Raw genomic sequence first — 21211 nt, 5'->3', positions numbered from 1 at the left:
GATAAAAAAAAAAGATTCTATATCTTTCATACTTTTTGGGGTCTTTGTGTGTGTGTGTGTGTGTGTGTGTGTGTGTGTGTGTGTGTGTGTGTGTGTGTGTATATATATATATATAATATTACTAATACCTCTATATTGGCAGTATATACTAAATAACTATGGGTATAAGGTGAATAGTCTCTCAAGTGTTCATATTTGAATGATTTCACTTTACAGGAATGTGGTCACCACCAAGTGACAATATAGGTCACGTTCAGCACGTGTTGAGGATGACAGGTCTAGATTGTGTTTTTGTGAGTATTAGAGTTACACACAAATTATTCTTTTACTCACAAAAGGAAATGCTCTTGAATGAATTCCTTGAAATTTCCAGCATCATTAACTGAGAATATTGCAACATTGAAAAAATAGGCTCTTTTTCCTGGAATCTAAATTTAGGTATGTATACCATGATGTTGTACTGGAGGAGGAGCCCAATTCTCAAATGAATATAAAGATACACAGTTTGATGAGTTTGAAAGAGCATAATACCTCAGGAAGCAACAGCCTGAACAGAAGAGAGCAGGTATTGCTGATCTTTATTTCATGCATGGTGGTTAAATTAAATTTGAAGTTTCTACTTGTTTTCAATTGTTTTATATGTTTGTATTTTATTCTTCATTTCTTTCATCTTTGTCTGTAGTTTGGACTAAGACCAAGCACAAAGAAACCTACAGCTTTCAGACTCAGGTGCGTGTTTCTTGCTGGCGCCACACTCAGTGAACTTTAGTACTGAAAATGAGTGTTCTAAACGGATGGCTAAATAGATGCCAGCATTTAATTGAACTGCTAACTGAGGCTCACCTCCACCCTTATGTGTTTAAGAGTAACATGGTCTTCCCATTTAATTGCTCATGGATCATTGCTTCCAGGCATGATAGGACTCTCTGTTTCTGCATAAACAACCCAGAATAAATTTGCCATTAATAAGTGTGAAGGTGTATGCTTAAGACAAGGAGGTTTTCAGAGGTTGAAAAATGAAATGCCTGAGTCAGACTGAGCATGAACCCAAAGTTTAATTCCAATCTTTCTCTCTGCCAACACACCACTCTGTACCACAGGTTATACAAACAGGTTCTCTCTCCCCGCGGAGTTTGCACAGCTGAGATTAAGCCAAGCCCTTGAGAAAGCTAGAGACGAAGCAGACAAGCGGAAGTTTCACTGCCTTTTCAGACATGAACAGAGACGCGGTTGAGATTCAGGCCCAGTACGAGCAGCAGGGGTATCTGTCGGCTCTTCCTATCCTGAGTCCAGAAGAGCTGCAGCAGGCCCGGGATGCCTTCGCTGAGCTGGAGAGAAAACATGGTGAGGTTCAGTGGAACTGCTGCATTCCTGTTGTTGACTTATGTGAAAGCCTTGGACTTGAGGTTTGGAATTGAAATAACCCCAGTATTCTTTTACAGGTGTAGATTACACCGCTTACAGCCTTCATAATATCCACCAGGAGTACGACTGGGTGATGGCCCTCGCCAAGCACCCTAGGCTTCTTGAGGTGGTCACTGCAGTTCTGGGACCCGACGTCATCCTACTTGACTCCAGATTCATTTGTAAATATCCAGTGAAAAAGCCAGATAGCAATGGTGTCATCCAATTGAGCAACGAGAAGGATGGGATGCCATTTGTAGCCTGGCACCAGGACATGAAGTAGGCACCATTTCACATAATGAAATTAAATATGGTGTTTTTGGTTTTCTATTGGCTCAGGTATCATCATGTGTTGGTTTTTAGGTACTGGGGTTTTGATGGAGGTCCGGTTCTGTCTGTCTGGCTTGCCCTTGATGACTCACTTGAGGACAATGGAGCACTGCAGGTTATTCCAGGTACAAACACTGTTCTACAGTATGTGCCACTATCTCTGGTTTGTAATGTGAAGCGTCTAAATTGTCCTTATTTATCCAACAGGAAGTCACCACTCTGGTCTTCTGCCCCATCACCAATCAAAACGAGCTGGCAACATGTTAAGCGTCAATCAAGAGATCCCAGATGAGCTGGTGCAGGCAGAGAATGCCATCTTATGCCCCCTTCAAGCTGGTCAGATGTCTGTGAGTATAAATATTTATTTATATGTTTCCCTGACATTTATTTAGTGTATGAAAAAAAAAAAAAAAACAATAAGCAGTGACAGGATGCAGATAAACTATACCTGTCAAGGTTACATTTTATTTCAATGGTCCACTTTAGACACTTTACTAACTATAAGTAACTTTGCAACTACATGTTAATTATCAGTCATTTGAGACTGTAGATGACTGGACTGTTTAGGTTAGGTTTGGGTTAGTAGAATAATTCGACATGTACTTGCAGTTACTTCTAGTCAGTAGAATGTCTGTTGGTGAGCATCAAAATAAAGTGTTAGTAAATATTAAGCAGACACTCTACTAATGACTGCTAGTTGACATGTAGTTGCAAAGTTACTTATAGTTAGTAGTAGAATGTCTAAAGTGGACTATCGAAATAACCAATAAAACCTATCAACCAATAACCAATCAAAACAATTGTATCCACCTTATTTTTCAACGTGTAAGTCAGCTATTTTCTGTGAATATGCAAGTCTTCTGATTCATTAGCCACTCTAGGTAAATAACTAGAAGAATAACAGAGTGCAGTAAATGGAAAAAACATTTGTGCTACAAACCAGTGTGTTTATAATTACAACCATACTTTAAAACAATATGGTAAGAAATAGTTTGCAATCAAGCAGCATAACAAGCAGTTTTGTACAGCTAAAAATAACTAGAAGCAGTTGAGACAGGAAGCCAGATGCATTTAAGTTACAAATAGCCACTATTATGCTAAAAAATAAGGTGTTTAAGCATTTTCCATGCATTCATTGTCTGAATTCTGTTCCCACACAGATCCATGATGGACTTCTGGTTCATGCCAGTGATCCTAACACTTCTAATAGGAGGCGCTGTGGCTACGTCATCCGATATGTCCCTACATGTGCTTATCCAATCCAGGTAAAAATTTATCTCGATCTAAAAAATGATGACATTCCACATGCATGTAGTCATAGACATTTTGCAGTAAAGAGCTTAAATACTGTATGTTTGCTTTCCTTACAGGACCCTGAGAGGCCCAGGAGTTTTCCTGACACAGTGCTGGTCAGCGGTTTTGACAAATACAACCATTTCTCCAACAAAACCTCCAAACTGTGACCGGCTTATACAGAACTCTTTATTTAAGACATGGGTGCTTTGGGACTAATTGAACTCTAACAGTGTGTTTCCCCTCAAACGGAACATTATATTATACATTTAACATTATATTTTTAGCTTGTATTTATTATTACTTTTATTATTAACAATAGTTAGTATTACTCCTGACAATCAAAGTATAATTTAAAAGATTTTGCATGTAATATCTACATAATTATTCAAACTTTGTTTATGTATATTTCAGACTTTTCAGGAAATCATGTGTCATGGGATTTTGTCTAATGTGTTCTTTACCTGAATTGTCACGTTCTGAAAATGGAACTGATCTGAAATACTCAATAAATTGTTTAATATTACGTCTGGATGTTTATGTCAATGTGCAACTTATTTAACAAATCTAGGTCAAAAATCACAACACATAAACTGAAGGCCAACAGATGCCTCGCTCAGTAAAATATGATTTGTCTAAGGTTTTTACCAATACTAACCACATAGAAAGAGGAAGCTGGCATGCTAAGATTGGTTCAGGCTGTATATACAAATGATCTGTGTCCAGTGAGAGTATTGATGTCCAGTGAGTCATTTGAACCTTGACCTGTGTTTAGTAAGACTGATATAAAATAAAGACTAGAGAACATATGAAATAAAGAAGAACAGCAACAATACCACACATATGCAGTCATGATCTTATGCAGTTATAGTCTTCGTCTTGAAACCTCTATCTACCTTATTCCTGACAAGCCTACTGTGTTTTGAATTATGGGTGGCACTTCCGGTTTGGGGAACTTCGATTCAAAAAGACTAAAACGAATAATTTCAAATCATAAGATAACCCTACAAATAAATCTGTCAGTTTGACTGAATAAGATATAAATTTTCCTTTATGTTTTATTTTCAGACATCACGAGAATAACGTAACGCACCAAGCGTTTTAACGTGTCGTTATAACAAGGATATCTATGGCAAGAGCTGCAGTCAAAATTATTTTCTTTTTTCCCTTTGCATTCCACTGTAACAGTATGAAAGAGGACAAAATATACTGCACATTTGTGGTCTGTTCTCCTGATCTAATTTACGATATATTCCATTAATAACTTACTGGAATGCATGAAGAATATCATTTTTCTCCTCAAATCCTCATGTCGCTTTCCAGGTTTTTCACAGATAAATACAATTTATTTTCTGTCAAAATGACGGAAATCACTATGAAATAGTATCACGCAATGTTGAAGTTAATAAACATTTTTGATTAAGGCAACGTATGTTACATAATACAGATATTTATTATTACAGTGATGTTTTACCTGTCTGTTATTGCTGCGGAAAGAATCACGCTTTTTGAGTTATTTATGGACTGTTTAAATTAGGCTACCTTGTTGATGCTTTTACAGTTTTAAATGTCCTTTTAATGTTCGATGGTTTTTACCTCATTTTGAAGCAAAAACTCTAGTCTACAACCTCAAATACCCAGAAGTCTTGTGAACAAAGATTTAATATATATATTTTGGCTTTATTTCAGTGACTTAAGTTTTTTGTTTTTTCAATAACCACGCATAAACATTATTCCTTCAAAAACACAAACATGTACATACATGTTCCTCACATATTATTGTAGCCTAGTTTGTGCTGAATACAGTGTAATGACACTTTTTCCATTAATATGTTTATGAACAACTGAAAAAAGCACAAATGTCAGGACTTCTCCAGGGTCCCAAAAATCCTCAGACCCCTGAGGGTTAAGGGTGAATAGAATAATGTCATCTCAATGTACCCAGTTTAATATATATATATATATATATATATATATATATATATATATATATATATATATATATATATATATATATACATATATATATTATTGCATTCATAGAGCGAGCCTAGGAATAAGGTGGATAGACACATAGAGACATGGTCTTGGTCTGGGTTTACATCTCATGACTGTGTCATGCTCTGGATTTAGATTTATTATCTCAGGTTGTATTTTAAAGCTGATAATATCCTCAATCACTAGTCAACTCCATCAGTTTTCCCAAAGTTGCTAAACATTTGTGACATTGAGCCTTTGGTGCTGATGTATGGAGAAATTGTAGACACTAAAAGTAAGGTCAAAACTACGTGGGTTTGGGTATCTGAAGTGGAATTGTGATTTTGCATTGGCAAGAAATGTTGAAAACCAGCAGCAGCTTCTTTGTTTTCTATTGCTTCATGATCACTTGAAGCAGCCAATATTTCCTGTTTACATAATTTATCTTGTAGAGCCCAGGGAGTGTTGTAACACGGTGTCAGATTTAACACTGGCAGTTTAACAGTCAGAAAAGAGCTGTGGTGATGTCATCAATATCATACACTCCCATCATCTTTCTGAGCTCACAGGAGAAGTGGCATGTGACTCTGAGCAACACTGTAGATTTTATGACCAAAAAAATGTTTGCTTTTTTTTTTTTTAAGGAAAAAAAATATATATTTTTGCCAATTGTTACAAACCTCCCAGTTTGTCTAGGGGTAGGAGGATGTAACAATTATTGTAAGTTTAAAAAAATAAGAGGCCTAAATAAAACGAAGATAACTGACGGTCACTTCAGACGAGCGTTCACATGCTCTCGCACAGCTAGCGGTTATGCAGCTCATTCACAAAGTTGAGAGGGAAAAACAAGACCGCTTTCGGTTGTACACAAGATTCACTAGCGTAACAATTCTAGATCAGGGAAAAGAGTTCTGTTAGCACTCCAGCATTGTTTCTCCACTGTGTTGTAGTGTAACACAATCATTGTATTGATATAATTATTTGACTTGCATATCTTAAAGTAACCATTTCTCTAGTATAATTTGATGCTTAGCATTCATGCTAAACCGCACATGCTATAATGAAGTGGAAAGTTTTAACATTGTCATAGTGGAAAATGTTTAACTTTGTGATAATGTAATTGCGCAGGATGTTTTTCAATATACTGGAACCGAAACCAAACAGGTGGGAGACAGGTCAATACCCTCCTTCTGGTTTGTTTTTAGAGGCTCAACCTCATGCAAACCTACTTACAGCTTTTTTCTGTGTAAGCAGAAACTGCACTGCAGTTTAAATAAATACCATAAGGAGTTGTTTTGTTTAACAAGAAGCCCCCACCCATCCCATCCCACTGTTGATGTATGGTTTGTTAGGATAGGACATTTTATGTCTTACGGGTGCCTAGGGGTTGTTTTACTAGAACAAAACAAAATTTAGTGTTTGAAGAGCATTTGTCTGGGCCCTGCCACAGCACCACAACATGAGATTTTTTTTTTTTTTTTTTTTAACAGCTTTATTAAAGGCTAGCAAAACATACCCAGGTTTCTTTGGGGGAGGGGAAAAAAAGTTTTATCTAACTTGGAAGTGTCTCTCAAAGAAAATAATATCAACAGAATATAAACTCACTCCCTATCTAGCCACAAACCAGGAGATTACAAAATAAAATGGCACCCACCTCCCTACAGTTCCCAACTAATGATGAAACAAAACAGACAATCAGATGAATAACAGCTTAAGATGATAAAACAAAGAAATAAGGTACTTTGTCCCAACAAAACCCAACATGATCATTATTTAATATCCTAATGATTTTTGGCATAAAAGAAAAATCGATAATTTTAACCCATACAATGTATTATTGCCTAATTGCTACAAATAAACCCGTACGACATATGACTGGTTTTTGTGGTCAAATATGTGACTGTGACTTCCTCTTTTTGTCCTTTCACACTGCAGAGCATCTCTGTATGTTTGTTTTGGCCTTCTTGCAAGAATAAAAACCTTTTAAAGACACCTCGTTTGTTTTTCAAAGTCAGCCTCATAATAATTAAGTTTAATTTTTCCACACCAATATTTAGCTATGTTACGGCTGTTTTGGGGTGGGGATAGTTGTAACAGTTCATTAAAAATGTTACAACCAACTCCTTATGATGATTCCAATGAGTCCAGTTATCAATCACATTCACTGTTAATGCAAAGTCATGTGAGTTTTTTGTTGTGCATCAAAGTTTTTTATGTGGTAAATGTTTCCATAATATTTTATGCGCTTGTCTTCTTTTCAGATAAAAACATTATCCACCTTTCCATGTTTTCATCCAGTGTTTTTTTTATTATTGTTTAATGGTTTGTGTACATACTGTAGACTATATTCTATACCTTAAACCTACCCATCACAGAAAACTTGGAGCATTTTTCAAAAAAACATCATTTAGTATATTTATTAATACATTTCCCACAAGAGAAATGGATTAATAAACTGGTCCCAACTGAAAAAAGTGGGCTGGTCCCCACAATGTAGGTGATTTCAGGTTGTACTTCAGGTTTTACTGATTTCAGGTTTTACTACTATGTTATATAAACCTGTACACACACACGACAATTGTTTTTGTGCGAAATAAATTTAAAGTCCTGAAAGAAATACAATATGTTTTGGTCACTTTAAATAGTTTGCTTTTTTCAAAAGATAATTTCTTGCATAAACTAGATTGTGTGGATCTTATTTCAGCAAATTAGCTCTCATTGTTTCATCCATCCACAGCCTGTGTTACAACTCACCCCAGTAGTGGGGTAGGTTGTAACAACGAAACTCTTTGCATTTGACATTAACTCACATAATCTGTAATTGTGTAGTACAAGACCAAGTGAGTTTATTTGTAGTAGACAAATGTGGGTACCTTGTACCTAGTACCTAGTTCCTTAGTTTGGCACAGTTCAGAATGTGTCTGATTAACTATCAGGTCAATCAAATTTAAAGGTGCCCTAGAATTAAATATTGAATTTACCTTGGCATAGTTGAATAACAAGAGTTCAGTACATGGAAATGACATACACTGAGTTTCAAACTCCATTGTTTCCTCCTTCTTATATGAATCTCATTTGTTTAAAAGACCTCAGAAGAACAGGCGAATCTCAACATAACACCGACTGTTACGTAACAGTCGGGGTGTACGTCTCCAATATTTGCATATGCCAGCTCATGTTCAAGGCATTAGACAAGGGCAGGACGTCTGGACCTGTGCACAGCTAAATCATCAGACTATAGGTAAGCAAGCAAGAACTATAGCGAAAAATGGCAGATGGAGCAATAATAACTGACATGATTCATGATATCATGATATTTTTAGTGATATTTGTAAATTGTCTTTCTAAATGTTTCGTTAGCATGTTGTTAATGTACTGTTAAATGTGGTTAAAGTTACCATAGTTTCTTACTGTATTCACGGAGACAAGAGCCGTTGCTATTTTCATTATTAAACACTTGCAGTCTGTATAATTCATAAACACAACTTAATTCTTTATAAATCTCTCCAGCAGTGTGTAATGTTAGCTTTAGCCACGGAGCACTATCAAACTCATTCACAATCAAATGTAAACATCCAAATAAATACAATACTTTTGCGATTAGACATGCTGCATGACGAACACTTTGTAAAGATCCATTTTGAGGGTTATATTAGCTGTGTGAACTGTGTTCATGCTGTTCAAGGCAAGCGCGAGCTCCGTGGGCGGGGGAGCACGAGAATTAAAGGGGCCGCAACCTATATATCGGTGCATAGTTAATGATGCCCCAAATTAGGCAGTTAAAAAAATGAATTAAAAAAAAAATATATGGGGTATTTTGAGCTGAAACTTCACAGACACATTCAGGGGACACCTTAGACTTATATTACATCTTTTAAAAAGACGTTCTAGGGCACCTTTAAAACATATTACATCCACTTTTTTCCCCACGGAAAACAAATAGAACTATATCCTACTGTTGTAACGTTTGTTCTGTTTTGGTTTCGTTTTCACTGTGTTCCTGTGCTCGTTTTGCCAGTCATTGTTATTGTCCCTGTTACTAGGATATTGGCTGTTTAGTAGTACTTATAAAGCACATATTAATACCTTATTCCACATGACCATATTCTACATCCCTTAATCCTACCCAAACTTAACAATTACCTCACTAACTATTAATAATCAGTAATTAGTATTTTTTTTTTTTTTTTTTTTGTGTTTGTTTGTTTGTTTTTGAGGCAAAAGTCATAGTTAATCAGAGTATTGAAACCTAAAGTCATAGTGAGTATAGGGACCCTAATCTGAACATGTTAAAATTGAAGAAAAAGAAAAAAAAAAAAAGAAAAAAAAAGAAAAAAAAAAAAAAAAAAGAAAAACTAGGACATGTTAAAAAAATTTAATGAATGGAAAGTATTTAATGACCATTAGTGATACATACTGTATTGTGAAGCAGTTTATGTGTTACATCCTTTTGTTGTGTGCATATGCTTTCTGTCTTCCTGCTTTTCTCGTTTACTTTCACTTTCTTAGATACCAGTTATTGGGCCATTCTCCATTCAATCCAAATGAATAAGTGTAAAATATCAGTATGAACAAGGAAATGTTTAAATTCAATTCAGTTTTATTGATAATATGTTACCACAAATACAGAAACATTGACAGATGGTTTGTTCTGCTTTTCCTATACAAAAAAGAACTGCTCGACAGGTTTGTGATGTATTTATTCATAAATAAATATTAAAACTTACAGACTTTCAAATGACATAGTTAGGCTAGTTTAAGGACTTCTTTGATCATGACACCCAGACCATCAAAGATCTCATGAATGGGAGCGTTGCACATGAACGCACTTGTAGTCACCAGTTTGTTCTTTGAATCCACATGCACCTCACCAACATTCTTGTTTTTGTGTTTGCAGCCCATTTCGGACATGGTTTTTGCCACCTGAGCGTACGGCCACCTGCGGATGCAAGAAAGACAATATCAACCAGTAATATCATCAGAGTCCACTTTTAATAATGCCTAAACCATCATCTCTAATATATTAACCCTGCTAGAAGATATTGCCCAAACTCACTTCTCACACTCAGAGTCATGGCCAACAGTGAGCTCACATCCTGGAATAGCTTTGGCTGCCAGCACAGGGGAGATGCAGCACATGCCCATGGGTTTCTTCGCCTGATGGAAACCTTTAATGATCTTCTCAACCTGATCATTGATGCTGTAATCCTTGCCTTTGGTGGCCCAGTCACTCAAGTTTTTAGCCACTCCAAAACCACCTGCACAACACATTAAGAGTTAATTTACCATAAATTGAGAAATCAAACTTTCCCCGATCGTTTGAAATATAGTGTATTAAAAGTTATACTGAAAGCTTTTATTGAAACAAGCTTTATTTCGTATCTATTTATTAAGTTATAGACTGCCTGCACGGACACAGATCAACGCTTACTTCTTTAGCTCTGCCTATTCACACACATTATTATCACCAGACTGAAGATACTAATGATAGGAAACTGGCTATTTATTATGTAAAATTCTCAGTAGAGCATTATTTGTTTGTTTGGTTGTTGATTGTTTAACCGTATTAAGCTGACTCATGTACAGTCAGACAATCGTGTCTCAAAACTGTTTATTTCTATTTATGCATCAGTAAATCAAGCAACACAGTCAACTTCACGTTGAAGTCTTAAAAAAGAGACTCATTAAAACAGTGTTTGAATCGGAGGGCTAAAACAGGGTAGAAAATGTAATTTTATTTCTCAAAAAAAACACAAAAAAAAAACATTAAAAATGTAGTACATGACCCTCCAGTTCATGATTTTGAGGACAACAAATTGTGATATAATTCGCCTGCTTTTAAAATACTAATTTGTGCTTGCTTGTTGATCAATGTAAAGCTGTTTAGCCAGGGTGTTATCACTTATACTTGTGGTATGATGCCACAGATGTTTCAATACCTGGAATGATGAGTGCATCAAAGGCGCTGACCTCCAGCTTGTCCAGGTCAGTGACTTCACCCCGGGCGATGCGGGCGCTCTCCTCCAGCACGTTCCTCTTGTCTAAGCCAGGCTTTCCTTCACAGTGATTCACCACATGCATCATCTCAACATCAGGTGCAAACATCTGAATCTACACAGAAAAGTGAGCTGCATTAAAGCCAAGTCCAACTGATGCAAAGGACAAGGTGACGTTTGTTAAAGTTTTATTTTCACTTTAGCATTTTTTCTTATTTAAAATGTATCATGACTTTCTGTGTTTGAAAGAAATAATGTTGTGTTGTGTTGCTTTGTGTGTGTGTGTGTGTGTGTGTGTGTGTGTGTGTGTGTGTGTGTGTGTTTGTGCACGCATATGTGTGCTTGTTTTCATGATTTATGAGAACACAAATTTGTATAATGACATGGGTATTACACTTAAATATGGACATTTCATGAATCATCATATTTAAAATAGCTTTAAAAACATACTAAACAATGTTTTATTAAAAATGTAAAAATGCAGAATGTTTTCTGTGATGGGTAGGTTTAGGTGTAGGGGTAGTGTAGGGGGATAGAATATACAGTTTGTACAGTATACAAACAATTACGCCTATGAAATGTCCTCACTAAGATAGTAAAACAAACTTGTGTGTGTGCATGTGTGTATGACATTACCTTGGCACCTGCTCGACTCAGGTGTACCATTACAGCAGATGCCTCATGAACCTCTGTGCCATCATACACGCCACAGCCTGACAAAATCACCGCCACTTTTTTTACCATCTTGCCTGTTATACTAAACACAAACGCAGAAGTGAACTATATAGGCTGCTCTTTTACTGTAGGTATTCATTTGAACACAGTGTGAATGTTCATGACACTGAGATGAGATACAACAAAATGTGCTAGTTAGTTTCACACTTTAAAAATTAAATATTTATATAGTAGCTACTAGCACCCTAGAGAGTTTTGCCAAGGTAACACACCTGTTTCCAGGGAGTTAAAGTAAACAAGCGCTGAACAGAATTTCTTGTTAGTTATATACACATACTGTATGTAAAATGTTGGTTACAGTAAGAGTAATAGTAAGAATAATAGTACCATTAAACATTAACCTTAAAAAATATCAGAACATTAATATGGAAATATTGATGTTTCAGTGTTAAAGTTAAAGGTTTTAGTAAATCTAGAATTGCAGTTGTCACAGTAAATGCGATGCAGTGACCTACCTTGTTAAGAGAGTTGACTTTGCAGTGAAGTGTGCTGCCTTTCTGAAAGTTTCCTCTTCACACAGATGAACGAGTCAGGCTGACTACTTATATTCCTGAAGGTTATGGTCCCTCCCATGAAGGCGTATTAAACAGTCAAAGACACACCTCTCTGTCAGAGTTTCCTGGAAGGAAAAAGAAAACCATTGTTTCTGTTTACCCACACAAAAGGTGCTTAGTCATGCCCTTACTGTCTGAGCTCACCTTTAAATTGGTGCCACATTAACTCCAATGCAACAAAGCAAATTATAAGGTTCATGCATTTGAAAGGATGTGATTTGGAGAACTTTAGAGTATAAGGATTTAAAACATTATAATTAGTAAATATACTAATGCAGAACATTTTTTGTATTATTTTATTTTATTTTTTTATTAATTTTTTTTTTATTTTGCATTGACTTTAAATGATTGTTCACTCGATGTATGAAGTCACTTAATTATGAACATGTTCCTTGTTCCAAGTTTTGTAATACTTATCTTAATTATTGGCTCTATATCTATTCATTTGAAAATAATGATTCATTTGAAATCTAATAGGCCTTCTTCTTTTTGTAAAATAATTTGAAAAGTGGGTAACACTTCATTTTAGGGTATTTTAGCTAGTTTCTTTTTAGCATGCATGTTTGATGTCTATTAGTACTTATTAAGCACATATTAATGCCTTATTCTGCATGACCTTATACATTCTTAATCCTTACCCAATGCCTAAACTTAACAACTACCTTACTAACTATCAATAAGCAGTAAATTAGGAGTTTATTGAGGGAAAAGTCGTAGCCTAGTTAATAGTTTATATGTATTCCCTATACTAAAGTGTTACCGAAAAGTGTGTTTATGCTATTTTTCTTTAAAATAAATGCATAACCTATTTTCTATCATTCTTTTGAGTCCACATTTTACAAAAACTTAAATTCAAATGTATTCAACCAAAAAGTAATAGGGTAAAAGTTTCTAATTACTTAAAGCAGCATTGTTTAAAATAAAAGTAAAACGTAATATAAAAGTATAATAAAAGTAAATTATTGAAACGGCATACTTTTGTTTGGTATTAAACGGATTGTATTTCCAGAAGTAGTATAAGGTTAAGGAAACCCCAGGCAAGAAGGAAATAAACCTTTTGTATAACCGAATGTCTGACATCATCGTGTCACGTCACGAGTGTGTCTATATAAAGCTCAGCGCTTGTGAGAAGAGCGCGCATGAAGCGAGGATGGCGGACTCCGAATCACTGCACTTATCCATCGGAGTTTTGGGAGTATCTGGGGGTAGGTTGCAGAAAACGGAAAAACATTTTTGAGCTTTTAGATCTTACAAATTATTTATTAGCGAGGGATTTAAATGATTATTGCTTGTGTTTACTTCGAAGGGTAAAAATGTTTTGTTTTATTAATCAAGGAAACTCATATTAAAGAAATGTCTTTCGAATATAATATTATATATATAAAATAAAGTGCATTTTGATTTTTTTTTTTGATTAACATGATTTGTAGGCTGTTTCTGCCTATTATGTTTATAAAAAAATTAATTAATTAATTTATTTATTTATTAAAAAAAAAAAAAAAAACGGCAGTATGGGCAAAACTAACGTAGCCTGCTGCGCAATAACTACATTGCTGATGTAGAAACTATTAATTTTTTTTTAAATGATAGTAATGGCCAATGTCTTATTAACAGGTTCTTTGTTGCTTCTGGTGGACAACTATGCAAGCTCTCCAGACAAAGCTCTGATCACAGACACAGCTTTAGGAGTTCTGCTCCTCCTGTTTGCGGCTCTGCTGGCTTATTCAGGTAGCCTATGTCTTGCGCTTTTTTTAGACTACAGTAAACAGTCGTAATGTATTGTACAGAGAAATATCACATTGACAATGTTTTTTAACAAGTTACTTACAAGCTACAACTTAATTTATTGTCTTTTATATTGTCAAATGGAGACTTTTTTTAAGGAACACTTAATATAATGCAAATAATGTCTAATAAACATTGGTTTAAAGCACTTAATTAATGGCATTTTCCCATTTTCCGTGACCTAATCTAAAGTGGGAACCATGTACAGCTAAGAAATTGTTAAAGCATAAAAAACATTACCCAATTCTTTACATATGAACCAATTAAACGATAATAATTTGGTTAATTAAAGTGATAATGAATGGAGAACTCACTATTTGTGTATATCCTATTAACATGTAGAAACTACTATTAACTTATTATAAAGTGTTATCCATTAATGAATACAATAACAAATGTTACTTTAACTTACAAAAAATAATATGTAGAACATATGCAGTGACAATAAAGGAATTCAGTAACTTTAGACAACTAAAGTTAAACTATTTGTAGATTGATTCCCAAAAAAAAGTGTAAAAAGCTTGTTTGACAAGTCCTTTTTGTGATGCTAGTGGCACAGAAATTACACACTTCACCTCTAAAAACTCCCTCTTACTGTGAATGCATACATTTTGTGCAAATCTATTTTTTTCATCACCCCATATAAAATCTCTCTCTTTCTCTCTCTTCTCTCTCTAACCAGGTGTTCGGCGCAGCCAGTCCCACAATGTAATTTTTGGTAGTCTGTGCTTAACAGTGTCCGCCCTATGGTGTGGTTCAGGTTTAGTGTACATACTTGCAGGTGAAAATATAATAAATGGCAAAAATGAACTGAGAGATGCCATGGTGCCAGGCCTTGCAGCTTTCACTCTGGCACTGCTTGTTATTTGCATTGTGGCTGTTGTATGTCATGAGGTTGTCCTCTCATTCATTGCCCTGGCCATATGTTTAGCATGTGCCCACCAGATTGCTGGTTTGGCAGATTTGGCTTTCGGACAGTCAGCCACCGCTGTCTGCTACCTTATGGTCTGTTTTGTGGGCGCTTACTTTGGCAGTGGCCGTTTGTTGTCTTACATCACACAGAGGAAGATTCAGCTACCCGGAACATTTAAGAAAGATAGCATGAAGGCATTAAAAAATCAAGACTCCAATGATGCCACAATCGTTGGAATAATCATGAACCTGCTGTCAGCTAGTGTGCTAGCTTGTCCTCTACTCGGTGTTGTCCCTAAGCTTTTCTCTGGCCATGTGCCATGGCTGTGGACTGCTGGTGTCTTCCAGCTGGGTGTGTGTGTTAAGAGCTTTAGATCTATGGACACCCTAGTGGCCACTTTCTATGGCTTCACATCGATTCTGCGCTTCGCAGAAGGGTACACTGCACTAGTAGTGCACTTAACAAACCAGGTGCCCTATTCCCCAGTGCCTTTTCCAGTTGTATTCTCTGTCTTGTTTTTCATCCTGGCTTTGTTTAGCTTGCAGGGAGGATTTGTGAACACTATCTACCAACTGTTTTTTGTGGCATACTGTATAGCAATTGCAGCCGAACCCCAAAGCTTCTTTCAGAGAGGAACACAAGGTGTGCAGGCTGCCATCTTTGTTGCGTCTAGTTTTGTGCTCTTTATAACTCTTTATAACATGGTTTCCTCAAACAAGATACCTACAGGTGCAGGTCTGCTTAAGAACCTGTTGAGTCGCAGTAATACATTTGTTCTACAAACCCATGACAAAGATCTACATGCTCCCTATCTGGGCTACTCTAAGTATGCAGACGCTGAGGTGTTGGCCCATGGCTGCAGTGTCCTGGCTGCCTTTTCAATTACAGCATCACTTTCAAGTGGAAACCCCTTGGCCATTCTCATCCTACCTTGGGCAGTAGTTTCAGGTGGTGTGCTACACCTAATATGTGGTTTTGTAGCCTTTGCTCGAGGAAAGACTCTAGAGAGTACGACTTTTATCCTTTACGGCATCATGTGGACAGTGTGGGGACTGACACGCTTCGGCGGCCTCTATGGAGATGTGCGTGGCCTACACTTAGCTGTGGGAATCATCAGTTTCATGCTCTTCAATGTATTAGTGACAGTTGGGGCCCTGTTTCTCAACAAGGCTTGGTTCATCTACACCTTCACCTTCCAACTCATCCTCATTAGCTTCTTACTAGATGCTGTAGGCGTGCTACCCTACGGCTACGATATCGGCGTGACCATTATTGTTGGGCTGGTCAGCTTCTACATTTTCCTGGCCAGCATTTTCAACTGCACCTTCAAAAGTCCACAACTGCCTTTCGGTGATCCTTTCATCAAGTTGAGTGGCTTTGGAAGTGGCAAAGACAGTTGCCCTCATCTTACAGCCAGGAGATCCACATCTGTTCATCAGATTGCAGGTGAGCTACCCTCGAAAGAGAGGCAAAAAAAAAAAAGATGGATGTTTACACCTGGTATTAAGATGCGTTTAAGTCGATCGAATCACAAGTAGATGAAAGAAACACATTCCTGTTTACATTTGTGTTTCAATCTGTCTCTTTTGTCCACTTTCAATCACTTCTGTCCTGTTTTATTCGAGGGGAGGGTCTATGGGTGGGTAAATGTATGGGTTTTTTTTTTTTTTTTCAGATCTTTCGATCTAATGGACAAAATAAGCTTGTGCAATTTACATATGAACACACCTGGAGACGACGTAAAAACATACGAAGAGCAGCAGCTTTCGTGACTGTTCCAATGCATTTGACCATATCAGCGTCTACATTATGAAAGCAATCCGGTTGAATGTATTTTCGACTACCTCTGGAGGTGGTCAACGGTGGACAAGCTCAAAACATTTTTGAGCCCATTTACACCTGTATTTAGAGTCGTCCACTTGTGATCTGGTCGACCAAAACCAGGTGTAAACAGGGCCTTAGTCAGGGTAGATGCCATTTTACTTTTAATGGATATGAAAATGAGGCTGTGAGGGATAGACTTACACTCTTTATAATGGCATGCCTTCTGTAAAGATATAGATTACAACTTTCACAACTTTCAAAATTGTTTTATGGAGTTTTTGTCTACTGAAAGTCTTTGGGAAAGATGTTTCATCAGCTGAACAATCTATATGTTCTTAAACAAAAGTACAATCCATTGAAAACACTGTATTTCTATCCCTCACAGCCTCGTTTTCAGTCCTGTCAAAAATTAAACATGGCGCTACCCTCTCTAAGGGCTATTGGCAAATTTGTTTGCATATACATGAGTGTGTATGTGTCTATAATCTTTTCTTTCTTTTATGACAGAGATCATGAAGAATGGGGGCATATGTGGAATGCCCACAGACACGGTCTATGTACTTGTGGCAGCTTGCAATCGCCCACAGGCTGTTGAAAAGGCATATAAGTAAGCCTAAATGTAAGAAGAAGAACCTTTGGCTTCTTTTGCTCCATTAGTATCTCTAACCATGTAATTGCACCTCTATAGTGTAAAGAAACAGGCTAAAGAACGACCCATGTCCTTATGGATTTCATCCATAAAGCAGCTGGAGCCAGTCAGACAACAGATCAGCCCTGTTCTCTGGGACTTTATGGAAGCTGCTTGGCCATCTTCCATTAGCCTGGTTATAGCTAGAGGTGGGTGATGTGATATTCTCAAAAGACATGACGTGTACCAAATTATGTAACATTTAATCCAAACTTCACTGTTTAATCTTAGCTCCATGGATGGAATTCTTTGGATTGGGCGACTCATCAAAATATATCGGCACACCACAGAGCATAGCCATAAGAAACCCAGACTGCACTGTTGCTACACATCTCATAAATGCGGTATGTGTTGTAATTGTTTGCTCATGGAAATGTTGGACTTTATCATAGATTAAACAATGCATTCCTGTTTGACTAGGTTGGTCCCATTGCGGTCACATCTGCTAATCCCACTGGTGAGGCAGACACTACACATCATAACCAAGTTTATGCAAAACTTGGTAACAAGGTACATAGGTGGTTTCCTTTTTTGAATATTCATAGCTATACCCATCAGGAGACTAAAATGTCATTGGCCCAAATCCTGCAGGCAGATGGAGTGCTGTGTGATGGACCATCCCCAGAGAATATCGCCTCCACAGTGGTAGACTGCACCAAAATTGAGAGTGGCCAGATTGGATTTTTCCGTGTCGGGCTTATTCCTAAATCTAAGGTAACTAGTGATCGTTCCAGCAGGGATATCCTACTATTCACAGACTTATGCAGCTGTGTTGAGTTAATAGCAAATCTGTTTGTTGTGATTTTCTGAAGGTTCTTCAGATCTTTGAGGAGATTCAGAAGAAGCATGTGCATGGTGAACTTAATGCAGGTTTTGAGACGGATATAGCAGATCTTCACAGAGATCTCACAGTCTCTCAGACAGACTTGTCAGAGATTAAAACAGACTCTGGGATTGGCTGTGTGACCCCTGCCGACTCACAGAGCTCTCTAGACCTCAGCCAACATGACCATCAGGAGGAGCAGGAGGAAGAGTCTTTATAGATAGTACCAAAAACTGAATGTGTTATAATGCATTTTAATTGTTGAATGTGTCTATTTTCAATTGTACAGTATAACCTTTTAGTGTGTTGACATCAGATGCCTCGGAGAAATGGGTCAGGATACAATGAAATTACATTAGGATTATATTTAGAATTATGGAAATCATATGACTTAATAAAAAGATAGTAATAGGCCTCAATATTGTAAGTAGATAATATTATTATATACAGTAGTATTTTTAATTTGTGTATGTTTGAGGTTGTCATTATCTTACTATTAATTCTAAACTCTTTTCTACATATTTATTTTGTATTAAATATTAAAATGTAAAATTGTATATATTATACATTTGTCAATGTTATGTTTTATTTTTGTAATATATTGTATAAACTATTATTGAAAATGAATCACACTTACAGCATGTTTGTATGAGTCCTGGCTGAATAAAACCATTCACAATCATGCCAGTGGTGGGATTCTACTCAAAAATTGCTGTAATTACAGCATTAGAGTCAAGCACTGAAGGTGTGCAACATCTGTTTAGGGTGTTTTTTACTTTTGTATCACTCTTATTAATATTTATGGTAACACTTTAGTATAGGGAACACATATAAACTATTAACTATGACTTTTCCCTCAATAAACTTCTAATTTACTGCTTATTAATAGTTAGTAAGGTAGTTGTTAAGTTCAGGTATTGGGTAGAATTAAGAATGTAGAAAAATGTCATGTAAAATAAGGCATTAATATGTGCTAATTAATAAATAGCCAATATTGTAGTAATATGCATGCCAATAAGCAACTAGTTAAAAGACATTAAAATAAAGTGTTACCATATTTATATATATTTTTAGGTAACACTTTGGTAGGGGAACACATATTCACTATTGACTATGACTTTTGCCTCATTAAACTCTTAATTTACTACTTATTAATGGTTAGTAAGTGTAATGAGTCTACTGTTGGAGAGTTGTGATGAACTTAAATGCAGTTTATTGACCAAAAACAGAAACTTAACACCTAAACCAATTAACCTAAACTTGAGAAATAAAAAAAACATGAATTTGGATAAGACTAAGACTCACCAACAATGGTTACTTACAACATCAATATTAGACCATACAAGTGGCAAACATGAGGGCTTAAATACTAGAAAAAACACACCTGTGAACATGATCAAGACAATTAACCAATGACAAAATCACACATAAGACTTGGGAAACACATGACATCATCACATTAGGATGAGGAAATCAAATGACAAAGGGAAGCATGTGGCAAAACTGGAAACTGAAACGACTGTGAAAGACAAAATAAGACATGATATGTAGTAAGATTTAGCAATGTAGAATATGTTCATGCTGAATAAGGTATTAATATGTGATTTGTAAGTACTAATAAACAGCCAATATGCAAGCTAATGAACAACTAGTTAAAAGTGAGAATTGTTCCCCATACTAAAGTGGGATTTTTAAAGTGTCATTAATGTTAAATCAACTTTTTTGTTTAACACTTTAGATTACACATTATATTATGTGACCTTAAGGGGCAGAAAAATCCTGCCATCATTTACTCACCCTTATGCTGTTCCAAACCTATATATTTCTTTCTTCATTTGAACACAAAAGAAGATATTTTGATGAATGTTGATAACCAGACAGTTGACGCTAGCCATTGACTTCCGTGGTATTCCCCCACCCCTACTATGGAAGTCAACTGTCTGGTTACCAACATTCTTCAAAACTATATTGGAGACAGGTTTAGAACAACATAAGGGTGAGTAAATGATGACAGAATTTTCCTTGTTTTGGGTGAACTAACCCTTTAATCATAACCTTAACCCCACCTTTTTTACAGAATAACATCTAGTTACAAATACATAGACTTGTATTTAATGTTAGTACATAGTAGTTAAGGCCGTCTGATATAAAGTGTGACCAAATTTTGTTTTGACAATTTATTTGAATAATTGATGAGAGACAAAGCATAAACTGTACCAGTAAAAGAGATTCATCTAAAAAGGTTAATTTATTCTATGACTTATATACAGTACAGACATATTAATATTTACATATTTAATTGCTCATATTTTGATTGATGATAGGTCTTAATAGCAACATTTTGAATTCAAATTTGATGATTTCACTCAATTAGCCTATAGGTTTTAATGAATAGTGTATTTGTCTAATTCATGTAATTATTTAATAATAACTCCACTAATGTTATCTTTTCACTTCAAAATCCGTCCATCCATTATCCAAACCACCTTATTATGTTCACAGGGGTCACTATTTTGTCACAGTTTACTATTTTCCAGGGACAAAATTAGATTCATAAACCTTAAAATGGTTTTGACTGACTAAATCTCACAAATGTTGATTATCAGATGAAATGACAAAATTAAGAACAGCATATTCATCAAAAGTTTTGAGATGAGATTTTGTGCTATATATAGTAAACATACAGAGTGCCAAAAACACCCGCAAGTACAGGCAAGTTTTTCAAACTCAATCATTCAATCCTGCCCAAATTTTGGTCAGATCATCTTCAGAAGATTTCTTAATAGACTGTTAATATTGCAAGCTGTTTTCCTGTAACACACCAAAGCATTTAATGCCAAAGACCTAAGGCAGGAAGTGAGGTTTTAGCTTGGTAATACTTTGGCATAT

The 21211-nt window shown here is 36.0% G+C and overlaps 3 protein-coding genes across 3 annotated transcripts; 2 read left to right on the top strand and 1 right to left on the bottom strand.

Moving 5' to 3' along the window:
• The first annotated feature begins 455 nt into the window (after positions 1 to 455).
• On the top strand, positions 456 to 3553 carry zgc:174917 (uncharacterized protein LOC565650 homolog). The gene is made up of 8 exons (XM_048177096.1): positions 456 to 565; positions 683 to 729; positions 1101 to 1344; positions 1443 to 1683; positions 1768 to 1859; positions 1942 to 2081; positions 2895 to 2999; positions 3105 to 3553. Exons 3-8 carry the CDS (start codon positions 1215 to 1217, stop codon positions 3195 to 3197), a joined length of 801 nt encoding a protein of 266 aa, XP_048033053.1. The 5' UTR covers positions 456 to 565; positions 683 to 729; positions 1101 to 1214; the 3' UTR covers positions 3198 to 3553.
• Positions 3554 to 9586: 6033 nt separating this feature from the next.
• Positions 9587 to 12330, bottom strand: si:ch211-153b23.5 (uncharacterized protein LOC321177 homolog). The gene is made up of 5 exons (XM_048177034.1): positions 12191 to 12330; positions 11637 to 11757; positions 10944 to 11115; positions 10061 to 10262; positions 9587 to 9943 (listed from the first exon to the last, which is right to left on the bottom strand). The coding sequence occupies exons 2-5, from the start codon at positions 11742 to 11744 to the stop codon at positions 9751 to 9753; spliced, it is 675 nt and encodes a 224-aa protein (XP_048032991.1). The 5' UTR covers positions 11745 to 11757; positions 12191 to 12330; the 3' UTR covers positions 9587 to 9750.
• A 1083-nt stretch (positions 12331 to 13413) lies between these two features.
• si:ch211-153b23.4 (uncharacterized protein LOC335392 homolog) lies at positions 13414 to 19004 on the top strand. Its single transcript, XM_048176909.1, has 9 exons — positions 13414 to 13494; positions 13904 to 14017; positions 14757 to 16433; positions 17319 to 17418; positions 17500 to 17648; positions 17731 to 17843; positions 17920 to 18009; positions 18091 to 18213; positions 18312 to 19004. Exons 1-9 carry the CDS (start codon positions 13440 to 13442, stop codon positions 18540 to 18542), a joined length of 2652 nt encoding a protein of 883 aa, XP_048032866.1. The 5' UTR covers positions 13414 to 13439; the 3' UTR covers positions 18543 to 19004.
• Positions 19005 to 21211: the final 2207 nt, after the last annotated feature.

Source organism: Megalobrama amblycephala, linkage group LG23, assembly GCF_018812025.1.
Source record: "Megalobrama amblycephala isolate DHTTF-2021 linkage group LG23, ASM1881202v1, whole genome shotgun sequence".
Taxonomy (NCBI): Eukaryota; Metazoa; Chordata; class Actinopteri; order Cypriniformes; family Xenocyprididae; genus Megalobrama; species Megalobrama amblycephala.
Note: the sequence above shows the minus strand (reverse complement) of the source record. Positions and strands in the feature narration are given on the sequence as shown.